At 48.7% G+C, this 20196-nt stretch overlaps 1 protein-coding gene across 2 annotated transcripts; it reads right to left on the bottom strand.

Annotated features, from left to right (window-relative positions):
- Positions 1-209: 209 nt before the first annotated feature.
- LOC133122211 (protein GPR108-like) lies at positions 210-17499 on the bottom strand. 2 transcript variants are annotated; one of them, XM_061232057.1, is made up of 18 exons: positions 17257-17499; positions 15621-15764; positions 14853-14903; positions 14211-14296; positions 12174-12256; positions 10647-10933; positions 9951-10013; positions 9680-9769; positions 9272-9405; positions 8925-9000; positions 8758-8831; positions 8197-8314; positions 6901-7031; positions 4296-4339; positions 3890-3942; positions 3728-3811; positions 3292-3413; positions 210-3002 (listed from the first exon to the last, which is right to left on the bottom strand). In XM_061232057.1, exons 1-18 carry the CDS (start codon positions 17347-17349, stop codon positions 2915-2917), a joined length of 1821 nt encoding a protein of 606 aa, XP_061088041.1. In that variant the 5' UTR covers positions 17350-17499; the 3' UTR covers positions 210-2914. The 2 variants fall into 2 exon arrangements, with proteins under 2 accessions (XP_061088041.1, XP_061088042.1); XM_061232058.1 differs by having other exon boundaries at positions 3890-3939.
- Between the last annotated feature and the right edge of the window lie 2697 nt (positions 17500-20196).

Below are 20196 nucleotides of genomic sequence, written 5' to 3'. Positions count from 1 at the left end.
TTCAAAATGGTGGAGGTGAAGGAAAGGAGAGATGGTATGTGGGAGGAAGAGCAGGGAGTAATGTGGAGAATGAGAGAGAGAGAATGAGGGGATTGGAGAGGGACCAAACCCAAACATTATAAACTGCAGACAGGACAGTATTCAGGTTTGAGGAGGGGGCATCCGGCATGGTGGGAGATTCCTCCGCAGTCAGACACTACACCGCCCACTTTTCAAATCTCAAGAGTCTTTTTATTGTCACCGTTTAACACTGTGCATGTGGGCCTCCCCACCATTTCTACAAAAAGTCAAGCACAGTACAGCAGAAGGGCAAACCAAACATTAGCGGAAAACCGAATCAAACACAAAGTAAATATTACATCTAACAGGTTGTGGTGGAGAAATGAGGAAGCGTTAAAGGATGTCTCTCTCTCTCTCTCCATGTCCTGGTCAGGAGACCAGTAGGACACTGGCTCCATCCCAGCTAAATTTCCTGGGAGGTTTCCATGGCAACGCTGCTGCTGCTCCTCTGTCCTAATGGTGGACCTGCAAAAGCGCTCCAAGGATTCCCATAGCAACCCAACAGAGATTCCTATTGGTGGCTGCTGAGAGGGAGTGCGGGCACCGAGTTTCTTTCATTTGAAAGCGAGACACACACACACACACACACACACACACACACACACACACACCTGTGGTTTAAGCTGGTAACAGGGCTGATGTCAGAATAATGTTATTTTACCCAGCCACACTTTACCGCGGGGTCTCAGGAGGATCACTGAGACGCTGAGGCCATTCTGAAGGCCCATGCAAGAACACCCTGCTGGAAAGGTGATGAAACATGGAGATGTTCTCCTGGAGGTGTGCCTCCACCCCGCCCCGGCTAACACCAAACATTCGCACAATTCGCTGCAATGTGGTCGCAACACTAACAAAACATTTCAATAACAATGGGAGAACATTTTGTCTTCATTCGACCACAGCCAGTGATCCTGGGCTGTTGCATAAACCTAGGCACCCAATGACTTTATAAATAAAGCTGATCCTAATTTGGCTGATGAGGGGCAAACGGTAGGACAATAGGGCCACATTATAGACCCTTTTTAAAAAAATTATTTTCATTTATTTTTTAAATCAATTGTCCAAAATTGGGAATAGCCTGGTTGCATTTTTTGGCCATTCCCAGGACAACCTCAGCCAGGTCTGGAGAGAGTGAGCATCCCCCTTAAATGTGCTTAAAACAAATCTGCAGGACTCCGGTTGGCCAGAGGGGTCGCTGTAGTGTTAACGAGAAGAGGAATACCCTGCCAACCGAAACCCTCGGTCAAAAGGTGCCAAGGCGACATAATAACATTGCAGAACGGGACTGTGAGGCACAGCCACAGGCCAGATTCAAATCCATGACCCTGTTCCAGGTCACCTTAAAGTCAAGCTCAAATGAATAAAATAATAATAATACACTGAAGCAATTCCTACACAATGACATGTAATTACCAAACATCTAATAATCATATAAGTACGGTATAATTACCAAAAAAAAAAAAAAAAAAAATATGACAGCATGAATACAAAGTTGCATTTGTCATTTGAAAAGAACAGCTCAAAGGCGGCTGGGAACACAAGCTAAGCGTGTGTCCCGCGTAATACCCTGGAATGAGGACCCATTTAGTACCCGGTACAGAAGAGTTAAACCACTGGTTAAGCCTGTTCACTTTTAATAATAAGAAGTACTCCACCAGGGGTGATACTGCGGTTGAGCGGCTGCAGATTACAGTCGCCTCATCAGAACACAATTCGGACAGGTTTTGAATGACATCGTTCACAGCACTGTGAGCAGGTACACTGGCACCTGCCTCCGTGACTCAAAAATTAAAAGTAAAATTAAAAGTAAAATCAGTCAATACATTTTACGCGTATTTGGAAACCGTATGCGAAGTCAGATCTATCAAAAGGGCATTCAGTAAATGCATCGAGGCTTGGGCGTGAGGTTTTACGTAGCAACCTGTAACTCCGGGTTCTTCCCAGGACACTCACACTCACGTGCGTGCACACACACTCACACACTCATCACTCATGTGCGTGCACACACTCACACGCGTGCACACACTCACACTCACGTGCGTGCACACAGTCACACGTGCACACACTCACACTCACGTGCGTGCACACAGTCACACGTGCACACACTCACACTCACGTGCGTGCACACACACACTCACACGCGTGCACACACACACACTCACGTGCGTGCACACACACACACTCACGTGCGTGCACACACACACTCACGTGCGTGCACACACACTCACGTGCGTGCACACACACACTCACACACGTGCGTGCACAGTCACACACGTGCGTGCACAGTCACACACGTGCACACACTCACACACTCATGTGCGTGCACACACTCACACTCACACGTGCGTGCACACACACACACACTCACGTGCGTGCACACACACACACACACACACGTGTGTGCACAGACTCACACTCACACGCGTGCACACACACACACACACACACACTCACGTGCGTTCACACACTCACACTCATGTGGGTGCACACACACACACGCACGCACGTACACACACGCACACATTAAATTTAACACAGAAACACAGACGGGGGTACTCTTTAAATAACATGGACACACACAGGAGAGGCAGAGGTGTAGAAAAGAGGGGCTTTGGGATAGTTGGGAATGGCGGTGGTGTTTGGAGTCCAGAGGGGACCCCTCTCCCCCTGCTTCAGCCAGAGGGAGACGCACACACAGAGACAGAGAGAAGCCATCCCAGCTCACACCCACGTCTGCCCTTTGCATAGAGAGGCGGAGGTTGCCGTGGCAGCCATGCAGCCGTAGTCCAGAAACAGGCAGGGGTGGGGCGGGGCTGTAGGTCCTCCCCCCTCCGGGAGCGAGTCAGACAGGGACTCACAGGGAGGGCTCCCTCTGTCTCTCACGGCCGTTCTGGAGCTTCTTCACCCGAGAGATGCCCTCCAGTGCTCCCGACTCAGTCAGCCTGCAGAGATACAGAGAGCGTTACGCACAAATGCGTGCACGCACACGGACACACACACAAGCGATGCCCTCCAATGCTCCCAACTCAGTCAGCCTGCATGCACACCCCCACACACATGTACTCACAGATGCGCATGAGCACACGCACGCACAGGTACACACACACACACACACACACACACACACACACACACACACACACACAGGAATTCACACACACAGGTACTCACACACACACACACACACACAGGCATTCACACACACACACACACACACACACAGGTACTCACACTTCGTCCATCTCCATGTCCTCCTCGTCTAGGGGCAGCTGCAGGTATGGGTTGTTAGAGGCCGGTCGGAACTTATACCCCGTCATCACAAAGAAGATGAGGGTGGAGACCTCCACCAGGAACTACAGTGACCACACAGACGCACCAGTCACAGACTCTAAACACACTGTGTCACTGCAAGAGTAATGGTAGTGCACATACATAGGGTGTGTGTGATGTCATGGAGTGATGTGACAGTGCACATATATAAGGTGTGTGTGATGTCATGGAGTGATGTGACAGTGCACATATATAAGGTGTGTGTGATGTCATGGAGTGATGTCACAGTGCACATATAGAAGGTGTGTGTGATGTCATGGAGTGATGTCACAGTGCACATACATAAGGTGTGTGTGTGAGGTCATGGAGTGATGTCACAGTGCCTGAGGGCCCTTACCTCATAGAACCACTGCCACTGGAAGGGAATGGCCACCTTGAGCAGGTAGGCGATGATTCGGGTGAAGTAGATGTAGCAGACAATCTGCAGAAGGACAGAGGGTCAGAAAAGGGCGTGGCACAGCACTGGCAGCCAGCAGTTCGCTGTGGTCGATGTACTCACCATCACGTAGTAATGCCGGAACAGCTTCAGCTTCTCCAGGTTCATGGCAGCTGCTGGGAGAGGCAGAGAGTGATCCACAACATAACGGCACTCTGTAGCGTAGTGGTTAAGGTACTGGTTTGTAACATAATGGTTAAGGTACATGACTGGGACCCTCAAGGTCGGTGGTTCGGTCCCCGGTGTAGCCACAATAAGATTGAGCAAGGCCCTTAACCCTGCATTGCTCCAGGGGAGGATTGTCCCCTGCTTACTCTAATCAACTGTACGTCGCTCTGGATAAGAGCATCTGCCAAATGCCTGTGATGTGATGTAATATAATGTAGTGTAGTGTAATGTAATGTAATGTAATGGGACACCAGAGCCAACCTCATCTACAATAAGAGAATGAAGAGACGAGCAGTCGCACCTTTTCCATCAGTGCTGGAGGCGTCCTGCAGGTGGCGAATGGACCTGCAGTAATGAGGACAAACATGGTCACCAACGTGCACACACACAAACATTACAATACTCTTATTTATGTTCACATACAATGCAAGTACTCTTGAACATAAACAGTAGCAGAGGCATAAACGGTGGATAATAGCAGATGGCAGATACGGAGCAGAATCCTGCCGATGCCTTAGCTTCCTGCCACATGCAGACCCCTCACAACCAATCTGCGGACATTTACCTAGGCTTCCAAATATAAACAGAAACGGTTTACACTTGTACCCAAGCCGGAAGATAGCATCTTTGAGCGATTGGTACTTTAAAACATTGGTAATAAATGCTGCTTCTAGACTGTACTGGTGACCTCTCTACTGGCCTCATCAACATGGTGCATTAGCTTTAAGATTTGAAAAAACATCACATTCCTTAATACATAGTATGAACCAGACCACAGGGAACAGGATAGCCCTGCCCCTCTCACTCACCAGACCACAGGGAACAGGATAGCCCTGCCCCTCTCACTCACCAGACCACAGGAAACAGGATAGCCCTGCCCCCTCACTCACCAGACCACAGGGAACAGGATGGCCCTGCCCCTCTCTCTCACCAGACCACAGGGAACAGGATGGCCCTGCCCCTCTCACTCACCAGACCACAGGGAACAGGATAGCCCTGCCCCTCTCACTCACCAGACCACAGGGAACAGGATGGCCCCACCCCCCTCTCACTCACCAGACCACAGGGAACAGGATAGCCCCGCCCCCCTCTCACTCACCAGACCACAGGGAACAGGATGGCCCTGCCCCTCTCACTCACCAGACCACAGGGAACTGGATGGCCCCGCCCCCCTCTCACTCACCAGACCACAGGGAACAGGATGGCCCTGCCCCTCTCACTCACCAGACCACAGGGAACTGGATGGCCCCGCCCCCCTCTCACTCACCAGACCACAGAGAACAGGATGGCCCTGCCCCTCTCACTCACCAGACCACAGGGAACAGGATGGCCCTGACCCTCTCACTCACCAGACCACAGGGAACAGGATAGCCCCACCCCACTCTCACTCACCAGACCACAGGGAACAGGATAGCCCTGCCCCTCTCACTCACCAGACCACAGGGAACAGGATGGCCCTGCCCCTCTCTCTCAGCAGACCACAGTGAACAGGATAGCCCTGCCCCTCTCACTCACCAGACCACAGGGAACAGGATGGCCCCACCCCCCTCTCACTCACCAGACCACAGGGAACAGGATGGCCCCGCCCCTCTCACTCACCAGACCACAGGGAACAGGATGGCCCTGCCCCTCTCACTCACCAGACCACAGGGAACTGGATGGCCCCGCCCCCCTCTCACTCACCAGACCACAGGGAACAGGATGGCCCTGCCCCTCTCACTCACCAGACCACAGGGAACTGGATGGCCCCGCCCCCCTCTCACTCACCAGACCACAGGGAACAGGATAGCCCCGCCCCCCTCTCACTCACCAGACCACAGGGAACAGGATGGCCCTGCCCCTCTCACTCACCAGACCACAGGGAACTGGATGGCCCCGCCCCCCTCTCACTCACCAGACCACAGGGAACAGGATGGCCCTGCCCCTCTCACTCACCAGACCACAGGGAACTGGATGGCCCCGCCCCCCTCTCACTCACCAGACCACAGGGAACAGGATGGCCCTGCCCCTCTCACTCACCAGACCACAGGGAACAGGATGGCCCTGACCCTCTCACTCACCAGACCACAGGGAACAGGATAGCCCCACCCCACTCTCACTCACCAGACCACAGGGAACAGGATAGCCCTGCCCCTCTCTCTCACCAGACCACAGGGAACAGGATAGCCCCGCCCCCCTCTCACTCACCAGACCACAGGGAACAGGATGGCCCCGCCCCTCTCACTCACCAGACCACAGGGAACATGATAGCCCCACCCCACTCTCACTCACCAGACCACAGGGAACAGGATGGCCCCGCCCCCCTCTCACTCACCAGACCACAGGGAACAGGATGGCCCTGCCCCCCTCTCACTCACCAGACCACAGGGAACAGGATAGCCCCGCCCCCCTCTCACTCACCAGACCACAGGGAACAGGATAGCCCCGCCCCCCTCTCACTCACCAGACCACAGGGAACAGGATAGCCCTGCCCCCCTCTCACTCACCAGACCACAGGGAACAGGATGGCCCTGCCCCTCTCACTCACCAGACCACAGGGAACAGGATGGCCCTGCCCCTCTCACTCACCAGACCACAGGGAACAGGATAGCCCCACCCCACTCTCACTCACCAGACCACAGGGAACAGGATAGCCCCACCCCCCTCTCACTCACCAGACCACAGGGAACAGGATGGCCCTGCCCCTCTCACTCACCAGACCACAGGGAACAGGATGGCCCTGCCCCCCTCTCACTCACCAGACCACAGGGAACAGGATAGCCCCGCCCCTCTCACTCACCAGACCACAGGGAACAGGATAGCGCCACCCCACTCTCACTCACCAGACCACAGGGAACAGGATGGCCCTGCCCCTCTCACTCACCAGACCACAGGGAACAGGATAGCCCCGCCCCCCTCTCACTCACCAGACCACAGGGAACAGGATGGCTCCGCAGCAGATGAGGTCGACCAGGAAGAGCACTTGCATCCACAAGCTGTACTCAGTGGAGCCCTCCTCCGTCGACTCGATGATGACGTAAGCCACGTTTGCCAGGACCTGGGGCGAAGGGAGGAGAGAATCAAACTCACCCTCTCTCACACACACTCTCACACACACTCTCACACACACTCTCACTCACACTCTCACTCACACTCTCACTCACACTCTCACTCACACTCTCACTCACACTCTCTCACACACTCTCTCACACACTCTTCTCTCTCACACTCTCTCTCTCACACACTCTCTCACACACTCTTCTCTCTCACACTCTCTCTCACACACTCTCTCACACACTCTTCTCTCTCACTCTCTCTCACACTCTCTCTCACACTCTCTCTCACACACTCTCTCTCTCACACACTCTCTCTCTCACACACTCTCTCTCACACACTCTCTCACAGACACTCTCTCACAGACACTCTCTCACACACTCTCTCACACACTCTCTCACACACTCTCTCACACACACTCTCTCACACACTCTCACACACACTCTCACACACACTCTCACACACACTCTCACACACACTCTCACACACACTCTCACACACTCTCTCTCTCACTCTCTCTCTCACACACTCTCTCTCACACACTCTCACAGACACTCTCTCACAGACACTCTCTCACAGACACTCTCTCTCTCACACACTCTCTCACACTCTCTCACACACTCTCTCACACACTCTCTCACACACTCTCTCACACACTCTCTCACACACTCTCTCACACACTCTTCTCTCTCACTCTCTCTCTCACACACTCTCTCACACACTCTTCTCTCTCACTCTCTCTCACACTCTCTCTCACACTCTCTCTCACACTCTCTCACACACACTCTCTCTCACACACTCTCTCTCACACACTCTCTCACAGACACTCTCTCTCTCACACACTCTCTCACACACTCTCTCACACACTCTCTCACACACTCTCTCACACACTCTCTCACACTCTCTCTCTCACACACTCTCTCTCTCACACACTCTCTCTCTCACACACTCTCTCTCTCACACACTCTCTCTCTCACACACTCTCTCTCTCACACACTCTCTCTCACACACTCTCTCACAGACACTCTCTCTCTCACACACTCTCTCACAGACACTCTCTCACACACTCTCTCACACACTCTCTCACACACTCTCTCTCTCACACACACTCTCTCTCTCACACACTCTCTCACACACTCTCTCTCACAGACTCTCTCTCACACACGTACCTGCAGAGGGATTACGATCATGAAGATCTTCTTCTCCTTGTCTGAGAGGATGTACTTGACGAAGGCCCAGCCGGTGCCTATCAGAGCCAGAGTGATGAAGAGCAGGGCTCCCTTCAGCCTGGAGAGAAAGAGAGAGGTCTGTCATAACTATCACCTCCACACACACACACACACACACACACACACACACACACACACACACACACACACACACACACACACACACACACACACACACACACACACACACACACACACACACACACACACACACACACACACACACACACTGCAACTCACAGAGACACGGGTCTGTCAGAACACAAACACAAAGTCCCAAATGGACAATGTGTGACATATGTACAAAGTTACATGGACACAGAGTGACGGTGTGGTTACAGGCAAGAGACTACAAGTGGGGGCAGTATAGGTGAGGTTACAGGTGAGGGGGCACGGGTGAGGTTACAGGTGAGGGAGCACAGGTGAGGTTACAGGTGAGGGAGCACAGGTGAGGTTACAGGTGAGGGAGCACGGGTGAGGTTACAGGTACAGGAGACTCACAGGTGCGTGATGTAGTACATGACAGCCCAACCTTCGATGGGGTGTCCCTCTTTATTGATGAAGTGGTAGTTAATCTAAGAGAGAAACAGACACAGATTGGCTCATGAAGGTTTAATCTAATCTGATGTTGAAAACTCCACGCACACAGACCAGCCCCACGCACTCACACTGTGGAAGACCAGGGAGATGGACTTTGTGAAGGCCAATGCTGCCATGAGCCAGTGGATCTTAAACACGCTGTACCTAGAGAGAGAGAGAGAGAGAGAGAGAGAGAGAGAGAGAGAGAGAGAGAGAGAGAGAGAGAGAGAGAGAGAGAGAGAGAGAGAGAGAGAGAGAGAGAGAGAGAGAGAGAGAGAGAGAGAGAGAGAGAGAGAGAGAGAGAGAGAGAGAGAGAGAGAGAGAGAGAGAGAGAGAGAGACATTCACCAACATGGCCGGAAACATGCTGCATCTACACGCAGTGAGAAGAACACATGTTTACCAACACGGACATTGTGTGTGAACGGTGTGGCTACCTGTGCTTCATGAGGGTGTGGACCCAGACCATGGCTGCGATGAAGAAGATGATGGCCATGCAGATGAAGAGGAGCGGGAGGGGGATCTCTGCAGCTGACAGGTAACCCCCTGGATTCTGCTCCACAATCTCCACCTGAGACCACAAGAACTGGTCATTACACCCCATTCTGTTACTTATGTGCATGTGCACACTCAAACTCACAAAACTCAACCACACCACAACTCCATCAGACCACAAGTCCATCAGACCACAAGTCCATCAGACCAAAACTCCATCAGACCAAAACTCCATCAGACCACAACTCCATCAGACCACAACTCCATCAGACCACAACTGAGTTTCCAGAGGATGGTGAGAATAATGAAGGTGAGACCGGGACAGATGCTGGTAATAACACTGTACTAACGTTGAGGTCGTAGGGAAGACTCTTGCTGGGACAGTTGTGGAAGTTCAAGTTGTACAGCCCTTCGTCGAGGGAGCCAATCTTCAAATGGAACTGCAAGAGAGGGGGAGGGTGGGAGAGAGGGGAGACAGAACGAGAAGTAGGGAGAGACAGAGAGGTAAGACCCAGGACTGAAAGGATATTTGCTTTACAGATACAATCTTTTCAAAACCACCACCCGTCCCAAACGCAGGCCTCAAATGCAGAAGCAACAGGAAGGATTGACCAGACTCACACTGAAGTTGTAGGACTCGCCGATTCTCTGGAGCTCCAAAGTCATCCCATCAATCTTCTTCCCCTGGAGGAGGCAGCATTAGTCTGTGAGCAAAAGATCTACCTGTCCCCTACAACACTACAGGCACACATTCACCTGTCCCCTACAACACTGCAGGTGCACACTCACCTGTTCCGTACAACACTAAAGGTACACACTTACCTGTCCCCTACAACACTACAGGCACACATTCACCTGTCCCCTACAACACTGCAGGTGCACACTCACCTGTTCCGTACAACACTAAAGGTACACACTTACCTGTCCCCTACAACACTGCAGGTGCACACTCACCTGTTCCGTACAACACTAAAGGTGCACACTTACCTGTTCCCTACAACACTAAAGGTGCACACTTACCTGTTCCCTACAACACTGCAGGTGCACACTTCGCTGTCCCCTACAACATTACAGGCACACATTCACCTGTCCCCTACAACATTACAGGCACACATTCACCTGTCCCCTACAACATTACAGGCACACATTCACCTGTCCCCTACAACACTAAGGGTGCACACTCACCTGTCCCGTACAACACTAAAGGTACACACTCACCTGTTCCCTACAACACTAAAGGTGCACACTTACCTGTTCCCTACAACACTAAAGGTGCACACTTACCTGTTTCCTACAACACTAAAGGTGCACACTCACCTGCTTTTCATCTTTTGTAGTTTTACTCTGGTCTGGTACAGTGTCTTGGTTTCCATCTCCTCCAGTTTTACTCTGGTCTGGTACAGTGTCTTGGTTTCCATCTCCTCCAGTTTTACTCTGGTCTGGTACAGTGTCTTGGTTTTCGTCTTTTGTAGTTTTACTCTGGTCTGGTACAGTGTCTTGGTTTTCGTCTTTTGTAGTTTTACTCTGGTCTGGTACCGTGTCTTGCTTTGTGCCTGTCGTAGTTTTACTCTGGTCAGATCCGAGGTCTCGCTTTTCTTTTTTTCCTGCGCAAGATGGGCAGAGTGGGTTAGCTAAACCAAACTGATGTCAAATCAGTATATTGTACCTCTACTGCAAACAAACAGACAATCCAACTGACCCAGGGTCAGGCTATTGTGGCCACACTGAGCATCTACCCACAGCCAAGCTAGTATCAATACAGCCCTCAGAAGTCGTATCGTCATTCCCTTCATAAATATCTATGGTTTGTTAGCATTTTCTAGCCTTCTGGAGCAGAAAATTCAGACCGTCTGCGGGAGAAATGAATGTTTTTCTAAATCCTTGAAAATAAATGATCACATTTGTACATTTGTTTGTGTATGAAAAAAATCATGATTTTCATCCAGTTTTTAAAATTCTGCATTCATTTCAAAAGGTAAATTGCTCTGGCTAAGTGGGTAGCAACCCATTGCACAATAACAATGCACAGGGCAGTATTTTTAATTACCGTTCACCATGTTACCAGTTAGTGTAATGAATTACACATTTTCCTACTTCGTACAGCTGCATATGTCACTGTAAATATCTTCATTGTTGCAACTTTTGTTGGTGTCCTTTCCTTCGTCAAGTGGTTGCACTAAATTTCTTTGCTGGCTAACAGTAGCTTTAACTAGCCTGGGAGCCCTTCTCACAAATCCAAATGTGTGGCGTCTATAACGTGGGCAGCGTTAGCTTTTTGCTCGCAAAATAATTATTTTGGTTGTGGAGCGACATCAGAATTCAGTGGACCCAGTGCCGCTGGATACAAAACATCCTAGTAAACATCCTAGTATTAAACAGCAGCTTAAATCACAGACTACAACAGAGACTGTTATTTTTCCCCACAAAGAAAGTATGCTTTGATCCAGAAATCCATATATGAGCAAAGGTTTTGCTCAGACTTCCAAGGCATATTGCACCCCATTACACACATGACTACAGGCAGACTGATCTCAAATCAGCGTACCACCACACTAGCGAGCAACTACAGCCAAACTGATCTGGAATCAGTTCCACTATTCACCTACCCACAGCCCTGCTAATGATTTGGAATCAGTTTATTTAACTTATGCACACCTACCTACAGCCAATCTCATCTGCAAACAGTATATCATAAGTGTTATGTGGCAGAGCATCACCTTCGCAGCAAAATCAACATTACTAACAGGAAGGAAATGTCAATAAAACACAAACTGACAGACGCACACACACACACACACACACACACACACACACAAAAGATAAACTGCATTTAACAGCACTGACTGGGTACTTGGGCGTTTTCCTCCTTGGCCTTGAGGGTGCTGGACAGGACACTGTCCTGCATTCCGAATGATCGTACAGTTACACTGCAGAAACACACAAACATCACCTTATATTCACTTTACAGAAAGTGAAGATTTACAAATGACACTAACGTACTGTAGGTTCAGACATTGGGGGGGGGGGGGTATATAACAATAAATAACAATATAAGAAAATAAATATGTTTTACATTTATATAGAGAAGACAATACACAATTACATTCCAACTACAAATGTAAAACAGAAATAAATGGAAGAGTAGAAAACATAATGTATGCATGATGTACACGCACGCACATACAGTGCATCCGGAAAGTATTCACAGCGCTTCACTTTTCCCACATTTTGTTATGTTACAGCCTTATTCCAAAATGGAATAAATTCATTTTTTTCCTCAAAATTCTACACACAACACCCCATAATGACAACATGAAAGAAGTTTTTTTTATTTTTTTTATTTTAGCAAATTTATTCAAAAAAAAAAAAACTAAGGAATCACATGTACATAAGTATTCACAGCCTTTGCCATGAAGCTCAAAATTGAGCTCAGGTGCATCCTGTTTCCACTGATCAACCTTGAGATGTTTCTACAGCTTAATTGGAGTCCACCTGCGGTAAATTCAGTTGATTGGACATGATTTGGAAAGGCATACATTTGTCTATATAAGGTCCCACAGTTGACAGTGCATGTCGGAGCACAAACCAAGCATGAAGTCAAAGGAATTGTCTGTAGACCTCCGAGACAAGATTGTCTCGAGGCACAAATCTGGGGAAGGGTACAGAAAAATTTCTGCTGCTTTGAAGGTCCCAATGAGCACAGTGGCCTCCATCATCCGTAAATGGAAGAAGTTCGGAACCACCAGGAATCTTCCTAGAGCTGGCCGCCCGTCTAAACTGAGCAATCGGGGGAGAAGGGCCTTAGTCAGGGAGGTGACCAAGAACCCGATGGTCACTCTGTCAGAGCGCCAGCATTCCTCTGTGGAGAGAGGAGAACCTTCCAGAAGGACAACCATCTCTGCAGCAATCCACCAATCAGGCCTATATGGTAGAGTGGCCAGACGGAAGCCACTACTTAGTAAAAGGCACATGGCAGCCCGCCTGGAGTTTGCCAAAAGGCACCTGAAGGACTCTCAGACCATGAGAAACAAAATTCTCTGGTCTGATAAGACAAAGATTGAACTCTTTGGCGTGAATGCCAGGCGTCATGTTTGGAGGAAACCAGGCACCGCTCATCACCTGGCCAATACCATCCCTACAGTTAAGCATGGTGGTGGCAGCATCATGCTGTGGGGATGTTTTTCAGCGGCAGGAACTGGGAGACTAGTCAGGATTGAGGGAAAGATGAATGCAGCAATGTACAGAGACATCCTGGATGAAAACCTGTTCCAGAGCACTCTTGACCTCTGGGGCGACGGGGTTCATCTTTCAGCAGGACAACGACCCTAAGCACACAGCCAAGATATCAAAGGAGTGGCTTCAGGACAACTCTGTGAATGTCCTTGAGTGGCCCAGCCAGAGCCCAGACTTGAATCCGATTGAACATCTCTGGAGAGATGTGAAAATGGCTGTGCACCGACGCTCCCCATCCAACCTGATGGAGCTTGAGAGGTGCTGCAAAGAGGAATGGGCAAAACTGCCCAAAGATGGGTGTGCCAAGCTTGTGGCATCATATTCAAAAAGAATTGAGGCTGTAATTGTTGCCAAAGGTGCATCAACAAAGTATTGCGCAAAGGCTGTGAATACTTATGTACATGTGATTTCTTAGTTTTTCATTTTTAATAAATTTGCTAAAATAAAAAATAAAAAACTTCTTTCATGTTGTCTTTACGGGGTTTTGTGTGTAGAATTTTGAGGAAAAAAATGAATTTATTCCATTTTGGAATAAGGCTGTAACATAACAAAATGTGGGAAAAGTGAAGCGCTGTGAATACTTTCCGGATGCACTGTACACGTATATATTCTTAAAAAACACACACAGGTAACCATTCCATTGCTTACCTGCGTTTGTCAATGTCAATGAGGAAAAGAATCAGGGGTTGCTCACTCTTGGATTTGGTCAGCTGACACTCTTCCGCATCCTGTGCCTGTACAGGGAACACAGTCTTGGGTTACAGGTCCTGTGTACATCCTGTGCCTGTATATATATATATATATCTCTCTCTCTCTCTCTCATCTCTCTCTCTCACCTCTCTCTCTCTCTCTCTCTCTCTCTCATCTCTCTCTCTCTCTCTCTCTCTCACCTCTCTCTCTCACCTCTCTCTCTCACCTCTCTCTCTCTCTCACCTCTCTCTCACCTGTAAAGCTACCCCTCACACACCTCTCTCTCACCTGTACAGGTACCCCTCACACCTCTCTCTCACCTGTACAGGTATCCCTCACACCTCTCTCTCACCTGTACAGGTACCCCTCACACCTCTCTCTCACCTGTACAGGTACCCCTCACACCTCTCTCTCACCTGTACAGGTATCCCTCACACCTCTCTCTCACCTGTACAGGTACCCCTCACACCTCTCTCTCACCTGTACAGGTACCCCTCACACCTCTCTCTCACCTGTACAGCTACCCCTCACACCTCTCTCACACCTGTTGCTCAGGTACCCCTCTCACCCTTGTCTCACCCAGCAATCAGCAATACTCACTGTGTAGGCCAGAAGGCTATTCACCCGGGACTTGGACAGACTGAAGCCGATCTGTGGAGGACAGAGGCGTTTTTATTTCAGCACGTTAGCTCCCCGGGGAGGCAGACACTGTGGAGGCAGACACTGGGGAGGCAGACACTGGGGAGGCAGACACTGGGGAGGCAGACACTGTGGAGGCAGACACTGTGGAGGCAGACACTGGGGAGGCAGACACTGGGGAGGCAGACACTGGGGAGGCAGACACTGGGGAGGCAGACACTGGGGAGGCAGACACTGTGGAGGCAGACACTGGGGAGGCAGACACTGGGGAGGCAGACACTGTGGAGGCACACACTGTGGAGGCAGACACTGGGGAGGCAGACACTGGGGAGGCAGACACTGGGGAGGCAGACACTGGGGAGGCAGACACTGGGGAGGCAGACACTGGGGAGGCAGACACTGCGGAGGCAGACACTGCGGAGGCAGACACTGGGGAGGCAGACACTGGGGAGGCAGACACTGTGGAGGCAGACACTGTCACACACTGTGGAGGCACACACTGTGGAGGCAGACACTGTGGAGGCAGACACTGTGGAGGCAGACACTGTGGAGGCAGACACTGGGGAGGCAGACACTGGGGAGGCAGACACTGTGGAGGCAGACACTGTGGAGGCAGACACTGGGGAGGCAGACACTGTGGAGGCAGACACTGTGGAGGCAGACACTGTGGAGGCACTGCTGCTGCGCTCCCGGCGACAGCAGACAGCCGGAGCAGGCAGTCACACTCACTGGGTATTTTACGAAGTCGATGTTCTGTTCCTGTTCCTTGCGCAGGGCCTTGAGGTTGAGGGTGAGGGCCTTGAGGTTGACGTCGAGGGTGCCGTTAGCGTAGAAGCCAAAGGTGTTGAGACGGATGACGAAGCGGGTTTCATTCTAGGGGAAGAATGGTGGGAGGTGGGGGGCAAGGGGGGTATTTGTTGTCAGTCTGGAGTAAATGTTCAAAGGTTTAGGTGAACTGATACCGCCTGAACAGGTGGGTTTTCAGTCTGTTGCTGAAGTTCGACGGTGACTTGGCTGTACTGACTGTAGCGCGATGCTTGTGTGTGTGTGTGTGTGTGTGTGTCTAAATCAATGGCTGTACTTCCAATAGAAGCTGCACTGTCTTGTGTAGCTATGTCTTTGAAAAAGATTGAAGGTGTGTGTGCGTGTGTACTTCTACAGAGAAGACAGGGAACAGGTGAACGTACCTGTGATGGGTAGATTAGGGAAATTATATAACAGAGCGATAGGACTTTAAAGGGATGGAAGTAACTCAGCCTCATTACACAGGGCAATTCCAAGATGTAGATGAGGGAGAAAGTCCATGGGCAGAGAAAGTCAATTTGTAAGAAGTCACTTCCCACCGTTACATAATAGTAACTTCCCAGCATAAATACCAATGAAATAATAAGAAGAGGACAAGCCATGTAAACATTTGAGGCTCATAAGGTCTTTGAAATACAGAGATGAAAATATCTTTCATTTTGACTATCAGAAAGTCCAACAATGTCGTTCATCAAAAACAATACAATCAATTACATCATCACACAACCAAAATGGGAGCTACAATCCATCCTCGAGAACTTAGCATACGTTTTGTTGCCAGTGTATAACTCACTGCCACGATTTCAAGATTCCTTTTTCAAAACTGCCAGCAGAGAATGCGGCACTGAATTGCAGGTTCGGCTAGTCTCGTGTGGTGGAATGTGCCGGAAGTGGCAAACCACGTACCGGTCCTTGCACAGTAGGTTTGCGTGACAACTTTTCAAACTGGGTCAGTTGAGGTTCTCATTAAAAAGTTATTCAGAAGTGTGCGTTCAGCGGCATGTGCACCTTTTCTGGTATCTGACGAAAGGCATAAACGGAAGTACTACGTTTCGGAAATATTGACCAACTTAATCAACGCCACTGAAACGTTACTTAAAATGTACCAACTTTGACTGCGGCCTAAACGATGACTGTTGGTGGGACAAACGCACTACTTTGCTAGCTATATAGCTAGCTAGATGTCGAGTTAGTTATGGAACCCAGATGGTGTAGCGAAGAAATTCGCTTGCTAGTCTAGCTAATATTAGGTAACATGAGCGTTATAAACAGCATTATCCAGCCACTGATTCGGACGAATCAAACAGATAATGCAACTTAGCCAATTATTTCCTGTAAGTTATGCCATTTGATACGGTCTTAATTACCCAGTTAGCTAGCGACCTACATGAGATCTCGTGAGCTACTTAATTGTAGCGGTTGACAGAAAGGGATAATCTACAAACTTGGAAAAGCCCGAGCCAACATTAATGACCAGAACAGGTCAACGCGACAGGCACGCCACTCTAGGGCCCGAGTAGTAGGAAAAGCAGCTAGCCAGCTAGTTGCTAACGTAACATACCTTCAGCACAAGGTGGTGTATTCTGGCATCGCAAATGCCAATCAGGAGTGCAGCTACGAAGAGTGAAAAACACGCTTCTCGGTACATCGCCATTTCACAAGCGACACGAATATGTTTGCTTTGTACGCCAAATATCTAGCCCCAGTCGGCAAGCTAGATAAATAGCTAGTTTACTAACTAAACGTTGGGTATTTCCTAAACTCTTCCTCTAATTCCTGGTTACTTCCTGCTCCTGTCAGAAGTTACACGTCACCACAGCGACAACAAGCGAACCACGCCCCCAGATGCAGTGGACGTGCCAATGAAATGTAACCCAAGACTGTTTGCCCCACCTCTTTTATGATCGACAGACATTCAACCTGTAAAATTCTTAGATTATGATATTGAGGCAGACGAGTGTCGTTAAAGAGGTAGGTCACAGGATGGCATGTGTTCTGCTCAAAGTGCTGCCGACTTGTAAAAACAATGAACACTCATCCACCTAAAAATAAGAGTTTTCATACGTAAGCTGGTCACTTTGGAAAATAAATGTAACTTCAATACGTTCATTGAGAAATCCTCAATTGGATTTCAGTACATTTTGCTGAATTTAAATTGAAGTGCCCCCAACCAATTGAAGTAAACTTTATAGGTTTTTTTGTGTTATCCTTCATACTGTTTTAGATAGGTACTTGCTGATGTTCCCACTTCAATTTCCTTACATTTTCTGATGATTATTGTGGACACACTTCACTACATTTGTTTACATTACTTAAGAATGACTGGACATGTTAGAGGCAGTTACAGTGTACAAAGAGCTTTATTACCATGAGGGCGCTTTACCATTGGGACCAGTAACAATGCGGTTGCCGACCTTTGAACTTGCCCAGATTCCTTTGCTCACAGTATTCTCAGAGTTATAGGCAGATGTAACTGCACCTGTCATAATTGCAGTCATCCTATATAAAGAGGAAGATGTTATGAATTATGTTATGAATATAATTCATATTCGGGTTTAATAATATATCCCATCCCATTTTGTACACAACTTTACTGACCTGTGACCTTTCCAAGAGTCCTCTGCACATGGTCTGCTAAGGACTTTAATATAAATATGTTTAACTTTTTCTGGGAAATGTCTTTGCCAAATAATCACTCCATGAAAACAGGAAGATATTATGGATGATTTATGAATCCTGGGTAGATGAGAATGTTAAATGGTTGACATTTATATAGTGCCTTTATCCAAAGCGCTGTACAATTAATTCTTCTCATTCACCCATTCATACACACTCACACACTGATGCTGATTGGCTGCCATGCAAGGCCCCGACCAGCTCGTCAGGAGCATTTGGGGGTTAGGCGTCTTGCTCAGGGACACTTCGACACAGCCCGGACGGGGGATCGAACCGGCAACCATCCGACTGCTCTTACTGCCTGAGCCATGTCGCCCCATGTTCTTGTAAACATCTCAGGAGAGAGATTACATTACATTAATGGCATTTGGCAGATGCTCTTATCCAGAGTGACGTACAGTTGATTAGACTAAGCAGGAGACAATCCTCCCCTGGAGCAATGCAGGGTTAAGGGCCTTGCTCAAGGGCCCAACGGCTGCGTGGATCTTAATGTGGCTACACCAGGGATCAAACCACGACCTTGCGGGGCCAAGTCACCTTAATCACTATACTACAGGGCGCCTCTTGATATTCCTGAAACTGTTGGAATTACTCATTTATATCTGGGATTACCACTATCTTTGCTGAGCCACTTTGCTACGGTTACCACAATGTTTTAAAGGCCTAAAAAGCAGAAGTAAAAAGCAAACATGAATATGGCAATACGCCGTAAAATCGACAGGGTGGTTTAGGTTATGTCCAGTCTTGCCATTTGGCTCTATGACGATGCAGTCTTGGATGTGGCAGATCAGGAAAAACAGTTCTTGAGTGAGAACACACTTTTATTGATTCTCAAGGGATGACATCACATTCTCCCATGTTATCATGGCAGCATCGTCATGAGAATGTGTTATCTGTTTCGTGTTTTTGTGTTATCTGGGTTAACACAAAACGTTTTGTGTCATCTGGACTGAAATTCATGTGCCTGCTGCAGCAGCACACAGATAACAGATAACCGGGGCGGCCTGTAGCATAGTGGTTAAGGCAAATGACTGGGACCCGCAAGGTCGGCGGTTCAATCCCCGGTGTAGCCACAATAATATCCGCACAGCCGTTGGGCCCTTGAGCAAGGCCCTTAACCCTGCATTGCTCCAGGAGAGGATTGTCTCCTGCTTAGTCGAATCAGTCTGGATAAGAGCGTCTGCCAAATGCCATTAATGTAATGTAATGTAATGTAATAATAACTATTAGTAAACACCTGAGTAAATGAGGGATACAAAGTGTGTTGAATGTAGGGTCTTCCACACAGGTGGTTATCTGAATTAATGAGTCAACATTAAACCATTGAAGGAATTCATATAGCGTGTAGAGGAGGCAGTATTGTGTATTAAGATTTAAAATAATGTATCTGTCCAGCCTAATTGCACTGAACTGCATTCGATAGAAAAATTGCAAATAGTATATGAGTAAATATCTCTATAGTCACTCAGCATACGTGTATATATCACTCTGTAGACTGACATACGTAGGCTGCTACTCTTGTCTTGCAGTGTTTTGGTATGCTGAGATATGACGGGGGGTTGGATATTAGATACAGAATGCAGAATGACATAACACGAAGCTGCAGTTCTGCCACCTAACACACGATGGCATGTAGACTCTACTGTATGCATTGCACTAATCGTTGACGGCGCCCTCTCCTGTAGCCTACAAATTCACTTGTTGATTGCGCCAAGTTTTAATTATTTGAACTGAAACGTATTCATGTAACTTCATGGTTGTGCAATAATAAAAACGGAGTGAATGGGAAACATGTAGAAAAATAATAACTTTTTTAGGAAATCAC

This window comes from Conger conger, chromosome 2, assembly GCF_963514075.1.
Source record: "Conger conger chromosome 2, fConCon1.1, whole genome shotgun sequence".
Lineage (NCBI taxonomy): Eukaryota > Metazoa > Chordata > Actinopteri > Anguilliformes > Congridae > Conger > Conger conger.
Note: the sequence above shows the minus strand (reverse complement) of the source record. Positions and strands in the feature narration are given on the sequence as shown.